We start from the raw sequence: 13,904 nt of genomic DNA, 5'->3' as shown, positions 1-13,904 counted from the left end.
CTGTTTCCTTTCACATAACGTTCATGCCATGATATAAAAATCTATTATTAGTGATAAATCAATTTTTCTTTCTCTCTCCACCCGCTCCCCCCCCCCAACCCCCAATCTAAGTCTCGAAGACAAGTCTGGACCAATTTCTCCATCCTGCCTCTGGCAACAGACTGTAGCATTTCAGATCCTCCACCAAGTCCCGGCTGCTTCAAAGGAAAAATCCTACTTTCTTCAGTTAAGATCATAAGAAATATAGGGGGAGGGGGTCAGCTCTGTTTGGACATAATTACACTTCATCAAAAGAAGCTTTCTTCATCTTCCATGCGTGAAAAGTCTGCAAGCAGTTAAGTCTGTCTTTTTTTTTTTTTAAATATAAAAATTGCTATTTGGGAAACCAGCCAAAACTCAGAAAGCCAATATAGTAAAACAGTGCACACCCTTTGTTTCTCTTTGAAGTTTCTTAAATAAATATGTTGAGGGTTTACAAAGTACACTATCACTTTGCCATAGTTTCTACTCAAATTGATCAGAGAAAAGTCATGCAGCATCTATGTAATACAAAGGTAAGGTAAATGGAAACACTAGCTTGAATCTGTAAGGTATAGTGTCCAGTCTTTTACATACAGAAATTCATTACTCTAATTAAAACAAAATAAGGTTACATGGTTACATAAGAAGAAAGATGCAATTCAGACCATGCAGGTAAATCATCATGTTCAAATTGTTCTTGATTCCTACTAGAAAAAAGAGAAACTTTTATTGTACTGTGGACCTGTACCAGTTAACAGAAAAAAAAAGAAAAAGAAAAAAGAATATACACTTGACACCCAATCAGTCAACAGTGAGATAGGATGTGTCTTTTTTTCTTTTAATGAAAGTAAACTAAACCTGATGCAGAGATAACCCCTTTAGTTTTGAGTCGACCAGAGGTTCTGAGCCTCATTTTATTTCAAACAACCTTTCAGTGACAGTATCTCATTAGCATGCATCATTTTTTTTTTTAAGTTAAAAAGTACAGCTTCTTGGCCCTGTTCCTAGAAAGTAAACTAAAACTACTCATCGGAAACAGCCTTGCTTGAATTTCCCTTATCAAGTTTTTACAATGGTAATAATATGACATCTGATCCAAACTAAAGAGCAATTATCGGACATGGCTTAAAAATTGATGCTTCTTATTTCCTAATTCAAACCTGGGTAGAAGTCCTTCCATAGGTCGTTATAATTTATTTCACCTCAGTCCTAAAGTGGTCTATTTTCTCTCTTCGTATCGAAACACTTAAAATGGAAATATTAGATTCAGTAAATACATAAATGAACAGAATACTTCTCATGAAGGACTATTAAAATTCTCTCCATGGGAAAAATAAAAGGCAAAATGTTGGTCTCCTTAGAGACTATTTTCTAAAACATTAATCCCCCTATGAAACAGCTATGAGAATCCTAAAAGAAATTGTTTTCTATTTTATGATCTTTTTAAGGACTCCCAATATTTGAATATGGATGCGGCTGGGGGAGACCCTCAAATAATGTGGGAATTGTTTAGTCTTAATCTCTCGTGTGTCTGGGCAACTCTATACGGTCATTCTAGCATGCGTAACACATCGTTCTGTACAGGCTTCTATAAAAAACTATGATTTTTTTAAAATAGAATCTTATTACAAGAGTAAGTTAAATCATAGGGAGGTAACGTGATAGATAAGTGAAGAACATTAGGCCGGCTGTCCTTGCTACGACTTACAACAAAATTGATACTATCAGGAAATTGATCCATCGCATTCTTTTTTCTTTCTTCTCTGCCACTCAATTTATTCAGCCATTTGGCATCTCATAATTCAGAACTTAAACCTCCAACTGTTCTCTCCACCTAATGTGCTCACACCCAGTGGAATTAGGGACCAGTCTTTCTCAAAACACTGTTTGAATTTTCAATATCATAAAACAAATGAAAAAGGCCTGAGTACTCAAAAACACACTCAACTTCATCTGGACATACTTAAATAAAACCTTCAGTAATTCTATTCAGCAGAAGAAGGTGCTGATTTGTATACACACTAGCCTACATTTCCTCAGAAGATCCTAATGTGTTTATTCCACTACCAATATTAAAAATCAGAGACCTACCTCTTCCACTCCGGCCCACAAATCTCAGATCGTTGAACCTCGCTACTTGGTTTTTCATAACAGCAGAGGCATTTCGGAGCTCGGCAGAATAATTTTCGTCGTTGCCCGCCATGACGGTAACCACAGTTCCATCTGGTACCTCTCCCAGGGCCACCACCTACATAAAACAGGAAACACAGCGGCAATAATGGCACATCAGAAAAGCTTCAAAACTGAGACTATATTCCCAGTGTAAATGATGTTGAGACTATATTCCCACTGTAAATGATGTGTCTTATCAGGATTTAGTGCTCCAGTCCAGTAATGGCAGACAGGAATGAAGCATCTGCATACGGGTCAGGATGCCACTTCAAACAGACCAACGTTTCAGGGTCCACCCATTTCAAAGGCAGCAAGAGTTTCCTTCATTTGTTGCTGGATTCTTCACAGAATACATGTACATTTTTATTAAATCCCCATGTTAGGTTGTCCATAGGAATTATGCCACAGAAGGAAGGCTGATGCCCCATCTGCAGATTGCATCGTACATATTAAGGCACCGCCTGTCTGCAGCCTGGAGCGCCCCGAGGTGTGGTCTCATCCAGATCACAGGCTAAAAAAAGAAAGTCTGGTCAGCTCTATGGGAGAAGACATTCGGATGAAATCTCAGAGTTCCCGGCTATATGGAAGCCTAAATATGGTGGGGTATCCAGAACTACGTTTCATCTCCTTACTTTGGGCTACATATTCAGCTTTTAATCACACTGCAAATAATTACTGAATGCCCACTCTGGGGTTAGATACAGACAAAACCATCAAGAAACTTAAAGTCTAGGTGCAGAATAAAAGGTACGTAACGAGGACGAAAACTTCACTGACAATTAGTGGTACAGATCCAAAATACACCCTTGGCCAAACTTGATTCTGTCTTGTCCCATCTGCCATTTTGGAATGACACAGATGCCTCCTTCACCTTCAACAGCTAACCTGCAACAGATGAACTCAGTCAAGGAAGGATCCAGACAATCGGTCTTTGAGGTCAATAAACATTTGCACCGCTCCAGGGCTAGGGATCACACTGGCAACCAAGGTCAGCTGACTCGCAAACGGGTGCCCCTGTTTAACAAGAAGCCTGGTGAGGGAATGCTGCTGGGGGAGACAGGCTGCACAGGCTGCACTGTCACATAGACACACTATTCTTGATCCATTACCCACCCCCTGCCCCTCGATAATATCCTTTCTCTCCACTAACTTCCAGGATCCTACATTCAGATTATTTCCGCCTCTTCCTCATTCAGCTTCCAGATGCCCTTGTGGTTACTAGGCAATGGCTCCAGCTAAGGTAGCCCACCAGTCTCTGATAATAACACCCATGTGCACTCGCCTGTCTGGCAAATATCCCACTGACCCTTCTGCGCCTCGTGCTGGCCCTCTCCTTTGTCGACATTTCCACAAGGCAAACCTAAGCATTTAATTCCATGCTCCCAATGCAATTTGTAAATACTCTCATTAAAGCAACTTTTTTATAGTGTGATAAAACAGACACCGTAACTACGCTTTAGGGCTGAGTTCTCCCCACCCATGACCCCCATCCCAGTCCTCCTCTCCTACACAGCCTCTATTCTGGCCAGGCAAACAACCAACCACGCAAAAAAGTTGTGTATATATATATATATATATATATATATATATATATATATATATATTTTTTTTTTTTTTTGCCCTTGCTTTTCTCTTAGGCTGTTTCTCAATTCCATTCCTTCTTTAACACTTCATTATTCAGCTTAAAATCCTATAGCCTTCCCTCTAAAGCCCACTTCCACAGCACCCCGCTGCACTCAAATGATCCTCATTTCCATGTACATATATTAGTGATCTACCTAATCCTTGTGATATACTAGACCAAAGCGGTGAGACTCACTCCTAGGAAACCAGATTATACACTGGAAACTACATGAGGGAAGGGCCTTCATCAGTCTTGCTCACCACCAAATGCCCAGTGCCCAAACATTACCTGGCACATAGTAAGTGTTTGGTAAATTCTTTTGAAAGAAACTGATGAAAGGGTTCCACGAAGGGCACCACCTCCCACAGCAAATAGTCTGTGAGGCTCCCAGCTAACACTCTAAGAGAGAGAACCAGTTAAAGGCTGAGTCAGCATCTCCCGGTAACAGCAACATGCTCTTGCAATCAAACTAGTTTTCTGACAACTTTTTTCTGTCCTAGAGAAGAGGGAATTGCTGACTATCCTCCTGGTTACTCTGTTCAGTCTGAGAAATCTCCCAGGTCAGGGGCCAGTCCCTCGAGGACATGATTTCCTCCTTGCACCCTTGATCTAATGTCTCAAGGGGCTATGGAATAGAGGTAATGCTGTACTCCTACTGGACACAATATGCTTTTCAATGTTTTTGAATTCACAAGGCCAAAAATGTGAACATTTGAAGACACTGAAACAACCGATCGTGTTTGGCCAGTGTTCATCTGAAAGTTTCACATTTTTTACACTCAGCGTATCGCGTTTTGGCACCTGCTGTGTGGCTTTTGATGTCAAAGTAAATATGGAACCAGGAAGCATACTAACGAAGGCAGAAAGGTTTGCACCGCTCGGAAAAAAATGAATGCACCTAAAATCAAGAGGCCGCTCTTTTTTCTCACCTCTCTTATACATCTGCTATGACGTCACACAAATAATTTCATCTCCAGGAACCACAGTTTTCCAATATAAATTAGAAATAATATTTTCAAGTCTACATCACATAGAATATACTACATAAGTAGAGTGTAATTGTAATGATGTTCTTTTTGTAAAATGAGGAGGCTAACTTCAGTTCCAAGTCTGCTGTGTGCTAAACATGGGCTTTCACTTATAAGCATCCCGAAAGCATTCAATTGGACATGTAATTCTCCACTTCGTGTCCTGAAACGTTTGTTTTGTGTGTTGTGTTTGGTTTTTTGGTTTTTTGTTTTGTTTTGTTTTTGGTGTTGTTGAGAGATAGAAGATGGCTGCTGATGGGTTTCACTTCTGTCTGGCTAAATTAAAAAAAAAGAAAGAAAGAAAGAAAGAAATCTGCCCCAATATAAAGATTTTCAAGAGTTCTGGGACATTATTATTTTACTGCATATTTTTAACATAATGGACTTTTTTTTTTTTACTTAGAAGAAAAGGAAAATTGATTCAATATGGAAAAATCTGAAAGAAAAGATCCCTAAGAGTGAAATACACAAATCCACTTTTCTTTGCTTAAGCAAAATAATGACCACGTTCAATATTGGTATGTTTTACGTATTCCACTTAATAACAAAACAAAAAGGTAATCACAGATTGTGTGAGTCTTCTATGAGGCTTAGAACTTGGCCTAAAAATGAAATGCTCACAACAATGTGGTGACAACTTTTCCTGTGATGGCTGAACTCTGTTTCAATGGCTAAATATATTGGGGGTTTTTCTACGATACACTCTACCAAATCTGATGCCTAATGTTTTTCTGAGGAAAGAAAAGAGGGAGGGAGTACTGTATTTGACTTTATATCAATCAGAAGTATAATTATATGTCAGAGGGTTTTAAAAGAAAAAGGAGATCTCTGAAGCTAAAAAGTTTCCCTTAGAGATTCTCAACTGTGTTTATCTAAAAGAAAACCAAAAGAATCAAGAAATTTTTACACATTTCATCTGTACCAAACCCAAGCAATGGAAAACATTTTAAGGGGTAGAGAGCAGTCAAAAATCGCTCTTTAACTGGTTAGGAGTAAGCACACATTAAAATTTGTTTCCATACTACCCAACACAAAAGATCCGTTCTGCAAAGAACAGTTTGTGATGAAATCTTGACAATTACATTTCTAGGTGTTTTTAAAATATAAAGTCTACAAATTCAAGAAACTTCAGGGAGAAGAGGGAAGTAATTTTGTGTCCTGACATTTTAGAACAGAGAAAAAAGTTCCTTTATTTAGCACACCTCACTATAACTAGCATTTAAACCATATGATACGAAGCTGGTACAAAATGAAGTAAAAGGATACTTAACTCTAGAAGCTACTGAAATTTTATATGAGACTCCTTATGACTAAATCTGTGAATTACCCTAAAAAAGCAGCAATAGAGAATTACCTCAGGCCCTTAAAATTGTTTTTGTGGTTATTTTTGCATGGAAATTAAAATTGCCTATGACATTTCCATGGACAGAAGTCTAGTTTTAACCAATCAATTGCTCTTAACAGACCAATATCATTTGGCACATTGTACCTGCAGCAAAATTGAAATATAATTATTTTTCAAGATAAAGTCTGATCAAATCTTTCTTTGGAATCAAAAGCTGTAAGGGAGCAACTGCAAAATGGAAAACTTTAATTCTTATGGCAATTATTTAAAGATAACTTTAAACTAGTAAAACGTTTCACAAATGTTATAGTGAATATTTAGAATTTAACCTAGAATTCAGGAAAACCTGACTGAATTGTAGAGAAAAAATAAATGCAATATAAAATACCATTTCATAATTTAAAAAATATATGTCAAAGAAAAATTTGATGGAAATTATATCAGTACAAGCTAGGAATTTATGGGCCATGTTTCAAACTGGTTTAGATCATCTAACAATGAATGTTCTGGCATTTTGAAAGGAGACAAACAGCAATGCTAAAGGGGAGAAAATAATGAAAGATATTTTAACCATGCCTGTTTCCAAATAGAAGTTTCCTTAAAATTTTTTAAAAATGTATTTTCCTCCTAAAATTATTTGTTTCAATTACCTTTCATATATTCAGTCCTAAAATTTTAAACTTTAATTCATATTGCATCTAAAGGCAGAACACAAGAAATGCATCTGTCCTCACACAACTTGAAATCTATCATAATTTACATAATTCTACTTAATAATGCATAGTTGACTTAACCACGTTTTAAAAGATTTAATAATCTGTTCTCCTTTGTTTAGGTATAATCACATTCATAAAGACACAAACAGAAAGCCTAATCATTATATACCTTAGGAAAATACAACTCCCTGATGTCAACTATTTATTAGCTGCATACTTGTTTTTGAAGAGAAAAATGGCCAACGAGGTTGAAAAAAATTATTTTCAAATAGAAATTGCTCCATCATTTTGAAACTCTACTTATGACAAATACTGAAAGGTTATCATTAAACATATAGAATTAACTGTGAGCAATAGATCATATAACTAAAAATGTGTTTTCTTTCTTTAACGTTGCCAGAAAAACATATGATACTGGTAAGTATACAGCCCAGTGTTCCCTAACTTAAAACAGCACAATAGCCTTGCACCATTTTTAGCTTTAAAATATACATCTGGACTTAAAATTTCTGCATAGTGTTTCAGCTTGAAGCTATTTAAAGCAACTGAGTTATAAACCCTGAACACCAGGCTTCATGGTGGAAATGCTGACAGACCTCTGACTGTAAGGGTGCTACTGGATATAAGGCTGACATGTTCTCTCCACTATTTCTACCAGACCATTAGCTAATGAACTGAATTTGCAAGCTTTTTTTTTCTTTTTTTCTTTTTTTGGTCGCTAGAATTATCTAGGACAGAAAGGGCATGGGATCCTCTAATAGTATCCCTTAACTATTTTAAGCGTTCAGTGAGATACACCTGAAAGAAATGTTAAAAATATTTATTTCCATTTCCTTGACACCTGGAAGGACTGAACATTACAAAACTGCAGAACTTTGTTAAAAATATAATACGAATAAACAACTTTGCATATTTTAAAACATACTAGGTGTCTTTGCAGTTTTACATGCTGCATGTAAACAAATCATTACGTATTCTTGCATAATCCCAACACGAGATCAGATGAACGACACTAATATGTTACTTATGTCTTAATATAATACACTGTCAATATCATTTTGAAGCATCATTTTAAATTAACACATCAAAATACCACGTACTGTACTCATTTCTGATTCTCTATAGTGCTGAGTTCAGTGTCACAGATATAAAATATGGGCTCAATATATATATTAATCGGAATACCAGATTTCTCAACAATTAAGTTCTGTATGTGTTTTTTAGGTACATTTACCTACCTACTATCTACCCAACAACACAATAACTTTGTACACAGCGCTAAATATGATAGCCAAATTGCGGTCACCACTTTTAAAACTGAGACTTCTTCATATTATTTCTTCATTGCAGATGTATTTGATTACGTTACAAGGGTGTGGAAAGTCTACTGATCTCAGGCTTTTATCTCAAAAGAAAGGTAAAGGGAGATCGTTTTTACTAACATTCGGATGAAAACAAGAAAAAATGTCAAAATCTGGATGTTCCAAATCTCTACACATCTTTCTCAGCAGAGGCAAAACTTGTATACTGAGTGGATCTCGGACATCACCCTCTGTCTAAATTTTGCCAAATTCAGGTATGGAGGTTGGAGAACACAGCGAATTATGTCTTAAGTTAACTCAATTTATTTTTCAATCAATACGAATTAAAATACTCAATATGGTCATGTATAATCTATGGTTTTGCTTACAGGTCAGAAGTAAAACTGCTCTGTAATTAACAATAGGATGATTAGTAGCAAAGAAAACAATTTATTTTCAAAATCATTTTTAAAGGGTGGTTATGAATGAGAAAACCTAAAAATAACCAAAATATCTGAGAATAGCTCAAACGACATTGCATTCTGTCAAGTTCCATGCAAATTCATTGCGTTCTACCAAGAAGATCATTTCTATCCAAAATACCAAGGCTCAAAATCAACTCAGGACCATAAATGAAGGAAAACAATTCAAGACAGTTATACATTGAACATGTTTAGCAGAAAAAACGGAATGCAGAATACCGTAACACCTAAACGATATTTTTTAAAATGTAAGTACCTACCCATCTATTTTCATATATCTTGATTTTGAATGCCTGACGTGGCATTTAGGGACAAAATATCTACTTATTTGTACTTGCTGTTTTCATCCAGGTTTTTTGTTTGTGTTTTTAGGGGGTTGGCGGGGGGGGGGGGGGGGGGGGGGGGAGGTGGAAACAAATTTCCACTCTTCGCTTAAGGCGAATTAGAACATTCTGGGCCTGTGGACGATGAATGTTGTAAAAGACATCTCTTGTTATGGAAATTCGAATTTCTACAATTCACATACATTCTGAGCTTTTCATATTTCAAGAAGGAAAACATTAACCTACAAAATGGGTGGTTTATAAAGGGAGAAATGGAACGGTAAACACACACACACACAATTTCTTGAACCAACTGCAAAATGAAACTTGCCCCAGAATGCAACATCCCCTTTCCTTAACAATTCATTCTGATTTCTGTTCTGATGTAAGACCCATCTAGATAACCAGCTCTAATTGACCTGGACTCCTCTTCCTTTCCACCCCACCCACACACGGAATCTGAATTGGTGCGTGGGGCGGCGGCGGGAGGGGGGTGATCCACAACTGGGAACTGCCAGTGGCCTGTGGGAGTTTGGCCCCAGGGTGCACAGTGGCGGGGCTGGCACGATTCCTCACTACCCCCGGCCCCCCAGGCCTTGCTTACCCTGATCTCCACAGATCCCAAAACCCAGGGACCCAGGCCCACCTTCCCAAGTTCAGAGGCTAGACAGGGCCGGAAGCGTCTTCCTGGGAGTGCTCTCCTCCCTGTCTGGCTCACCGCCCCCTCCATCTCGGGCGTCCAGTCCCGCGAGTGTGGACTGCCCGGTTTCACCGTTTCCCCATCAACCCGGTGCGTGCCGGGCCCTGGGGGCTCCGCGTCTCCCCCTGGCGAAGGCCGTCCCGGGAAACCTAGACCGCCTCATGGAGAACCATCCGACTGCTGCGAGAGGCTTCGGACCCTGCACCCTCAACCTGCCTAGCCGCTGCCTGCCGCTCCGGCTGCAGACACCCGCCCTCCAACTAACGGGTCGGCGGGGCGGGCGGAGGAGGCCGCGGGCGCCCCGGGCGCGCTCTCAGGCCTCGGGGGTCGCTCCTCCGCGCCCTGGCCACCCGCCGGAGCCTCCCACGACCTTTCAGAAACAGAAGGGCCCTTTGAGATTTAGGTCCTTTAAAAGTACCAGTAAGAGAAATCCGCAAACTTTCACCTCCGTTTTCCAAGCGAGCGAGCCAAAGGCATTTCACGGGTTTCCCTCATCCCTCCCAGGTGGGGCGAGGCGGGGAGCTGGGTCCAGACTCCCAGAGGCGGCCCGAGCCCCCGCCCCCTCCATTGGCCTCCTCCCCGCACTCGAGGGTCCAGCGCGCGGGACTCCGGGGCTCTCCCGCCTCGGGGCGCGCGGCGACCCTGGCGGCCCCGCCTTCCTCCCGGTAACGGGAACTGGCGCGGGTCTGCGAGCCGAGCAAACGCCCCCGTCCTGCCTCCCCCTCACTCGCTCCCAGAGTCCCTAGGTTCGCCAGGGACCCTCTTGGACACCGGTCATGCGGCCCACGCGCTGCAGCCGGCACCCGGCGCCCCGCCCCGGACGCGAACGCCCGGCGCCGGCACCCCACGAACACTGGCCCACGAGTCCGGGAGGGGCCGCGGCCGCTGAGGCTCACGCGGGTTAGAGAAGGGGGCGCCAAGCCGGGCGGAGGGGCGTCCGGCTGGGACAGGACAGGGTAGTGGCGCGCGGGACCCCGGGGAGGCCGGCGCGGGCAGCCCGCGGTGTCGGGATGTCGGTCAGCGCGGTGGACTCGGGAGTCCCGTGGGAGGAGGCCGGGGCTCCTCACCCCTGGGGAATGGGGGCGGGGTGGAATAAGCCGGGGTGGCGGCGCCAAGAGTGGGCACCTAGGGGCTCCTACGAGGAGGGGAGACGGCTCAGAGGAGTGGGTTAGAACGAGGGGTAATGAAAGGATAAGGGGGTCAAGGGCCAAGGTGGTGGCTGCCGGCACAGGTGGGTGAGGGAAGGATCTGAGCGGGGTCATGCGCCCGGAGCCCGCCGAGGGATCCGGAGGAGGAGAGCCAGTCGGGGGTCTCTCGGGTCACAGCCACCAAGATAGGAGGACTCAGAGGCCGTCCGGGCCCCGGGACCCGCGGGTATGGGGACGCCGGCCCGCAGGTCCCGCGGCGCTCGGCCGGGGGCGGGGGGTGGCCGCAGCTTACCTTGAAGGCCACGGGCAGGGTCTTGTTGCATCGCCAGTGCGAGGGCAGCACAGAGCACAGGAAGTTGGGGCTGTCGGTGCGGACGAGCTCGGCCGGGTGGTCAGCGATGATCTCCACCATGGTGCGGTTGTCGTGCGGCGGCCGCAACCGGGGCACGGCGGCCGCCGCTGCCGCCGCCGCCGCCGCCGCCGCCGCCGCCTCCTGCTGCTGTTGCTGCTGCTGCTGCTGCTGTTGCTGTTGCTGCTGCTGCTGCTGCTGCTGTTGTTGCGCAGCCACCACCGGGCTCACGTCGCTCATCTTGCCGGGCTGCAGGCTGCTGGAGGGAGGGCTGAAGCGCCGGCTGGTGCTCGGATCTACGGGAATACGCATCACAACAGCCACAAGTTAGCGAAGTGGCCGGGGGAGGGGGAGGAGGGTGGAAATGAGGGGCGAGGAGGAGGAAATTGGGGGGGTGGAGGCGAGACGGGGGGAAAGGGGATGGAGGTGATGGGGCCGAGGAGGTGAGAAATCAAGTTCGATGAAGCCGACTGCCGGGAGGAGTCTGACGGGGGCCAGCGGTGGCGATGCAGAGCAGTCGGGTTGGCGGGTTGGGAGACCCGGGAGGTGCAGATCTTGCCGGAGCTTTTGGAACGCCCGCGGTGGCAGCTGAGAACGGGCGCGGGGATGTGTGTGGCCTGGGGAGGCAGGGGGCTTCAGTTTGCAGCGTGGAGTGGGGTCCCTTGGGGCACCGCGTCCTGGGTGCGCTGGCGCCCCCTCCCAGGTCGAGTCCAGCGGTGGAACGGAGTGGATTCAGTAGTCCAGCCCCGGGGCAAGCATAGCCGCGCGCTCCCCGCCACCGCCGCGCCGCGCGCGCAGCTACCCAGCTGCAGGCGTCCGCGCCGCCGCCCGCCCGCCCTCCCGCGCTGCTGCCGCCGCCGCCTCCTCCGCGGCGGCCTCCGCTCCCCCCGCGCCGGCCGCACGCTCAGATTCCTCCCGCGGCGGCTGCCACCCCGGCTCCCCGGCTCGTCTCCTTCCTTTCCTTTTTCCTCTTCTGGCCTTCTTACGGCCACCTCCTTGCATCCATCCACTCGCTCTTGCTATTTGCAAAGCTCCCCTGACCCTCGCTCGTCGAGGTGCCAGGAGGTAAGTCGCGGGCAGCGGATCTCGGGGCAACGGATCTCGAGCCTGCGAATCGCAGCCGCTGCCGCCGCCCGCCGGCGAAGAGCAGGAGCCCCCGTACGCAGCGCGCAGCTTCCGAAGCCGGAGAGGCGGCCCTGGTCGAGGGGAATCTCGCCTGATCGCGTCCTCTAGCTTCTCCCCCGACCCAGGACCAGGAACCCCCTCTTGGTCGCACGAAGTTGAAGCGGAGACGCCAGAGCGGCCGGCTGAACTGACTGTCGTTATTTTTCGTTGTAACTTCAGGAGAGGAGGAAGGAAAATTCTTGAGCGTCTGTGCTGACTTCTCGGCACTCTTCACCCTTCCCCCACCCCACCCCCCACCTCTGCCGGAGCGGCTCCCAGGGAAAAAATGATTTTGCAGGGTTTGGGTGCCTTTTAGTCTTAAGTGACACAGAAAATTGGGGTGGAGGGGACACTTGTCAAATAGTTTTTTAGAAACTCAAGTGCGTGGCTGGACACTTTTTCCTTCTATATTCAAACTTGTCGTTCCTAGAGAACAAGGATGAAGTTTATTTTTAACGACTGGAAAACTGTCAGTTGGATGATTAAAATAAGTTGCAAAAAACCTTGCTGGGGAAAAACCCCAGCAGTTTTCCGTAAATTGCAATTTTTTATTAAGTCTATTCTGCATCTAAAACTAAGACTAACGCCTTAACTTTCTTCCCCACCACTCCCGGGGGGGGGGGGGGCAAAAGATAAAAATACAAAATAAAATATCCAAAATGCTTCATTGGTTATTTATTTATGTATTTATTTCCCAATGTGGGTTAAAAAAGCGACTTTGGATCCCCCAAAAAGTTGCGGTCGAGAGGATGAAGGAGCACGGAAAAAAAGCGGCAGTTTTACCTAAAATGTGGTTTTTGGAGGCTGGGATTTCTAATGATTAGGTTTTTGTGGTTTATATAGACACGACTCTGGCTAAGGCGATCATTACGCTGATGAGAGTCAGAAGCACGTGGGTGTCTCCGACCAGCCTCAAACTCGGAACCTTCAAAACAAATAAAACAATGTGCGGCGCCCGCGGAAGCCGGGAAATCCGCTTGAGGCTCTTGCACCCCCAAAAAGGGGACAGGGGGCCATTTCCCCTCCTGGTTGTGTATTGCTACGTTCCTTGCTTACTGTCAAACTCCTTTAAACTTCCCAAAGCCTGAAAACGTGTTTGCAAAAACAGTCCTAGTTGCCAAAGTTTCAAAGATTCGTAATAGGGTAGCTGACGCCACAATAAGTGATTTTATAAAATAAATGAAAAATGATAACGCTTCCCCCTCTTGAGTATTAAGGAAGAAAGACGGTTGAGTCATCACTCTTCCCCCCCACCCCATCTGATTTAAAACAATTCACGTGCCCATTAATTGACGTTTTTACTGCTCACTCAGCGCAAACGCCTATGTCACCCTGGTAGCGACCTGCCACGACCCTCCCTCCCGGTTTTTAAAGCCTTGCGTCCACTTGCTGAGCGGGAGCACGGGGTCTGCGCCTTTGAAGGGGCCTGGCAGGGCTTCGAGGGCGTGTGGGCACTCAAGAGGGGACCTGGTGCCCATCACGGACTGTGGAGCCCAGTTCAAGAGCAAAGGGAACGTGGAGGGCTATCGTA

The 13,904-nt window shown here is 45.0% G+C and overlaps 1 protein-coding gene across 7 annotated transcripts in view; it reads right to left on the bottom strand.

The window, feature by feature from the left end:
• RUNX2 (RUNX family transcription factor 2) overlaps positions 1-12,468 on the bottom strand; it is a 233,988-nt gene extending 221,520 nt beyond the window's left edge. For 6 of the 7 annotated variants that reach the window (XM_043591570.1, XM_043591571.1, XM_043591572.1 and 3 more), the window contains exons 1-2: positions 11,153-12,468; positions 2,113-2,269 (exon numbers count right to left, since the gene is read on the bottom strand). In XM_043591570.1, the coding sequence (XP_043447505.1) occupies positions 2,113-2,269; positions 11,153-11,521 (526 nt within the window). In that variant the 5' untranslated portion in view covers positions 11,522-12,468. The remainder of the gene's footprint in view (positions 1-2,112; positions 2,270-11,152) is intronic. The other variant, XM_043591573.1, reaches the window with a different exon arrangement.
• Between the last annotated feature and the right edge of the window lie 1,436 nt (positions 12,469-13,904).

Source organism: Prionailurus bengalensis, chromosome B2 (genome assembly GCF_016509475.1).
Source record: "Prionailurus bengalensis isolate Pbe53 chromosome B2, Fcat_Pben_1.1_paternal_pri, whole genome shotgun sequence".
Taxonomy (NCBI): domain Eukaryota; kingdom Metazoa; phylum Chordata; class Mammalia; order Carnivora; family Felidae; genus Prionailurus; species Prionailurus bengalensis.
This window is presented reverse-complemented; position numbering and strand designations above follow the sequence as displayed.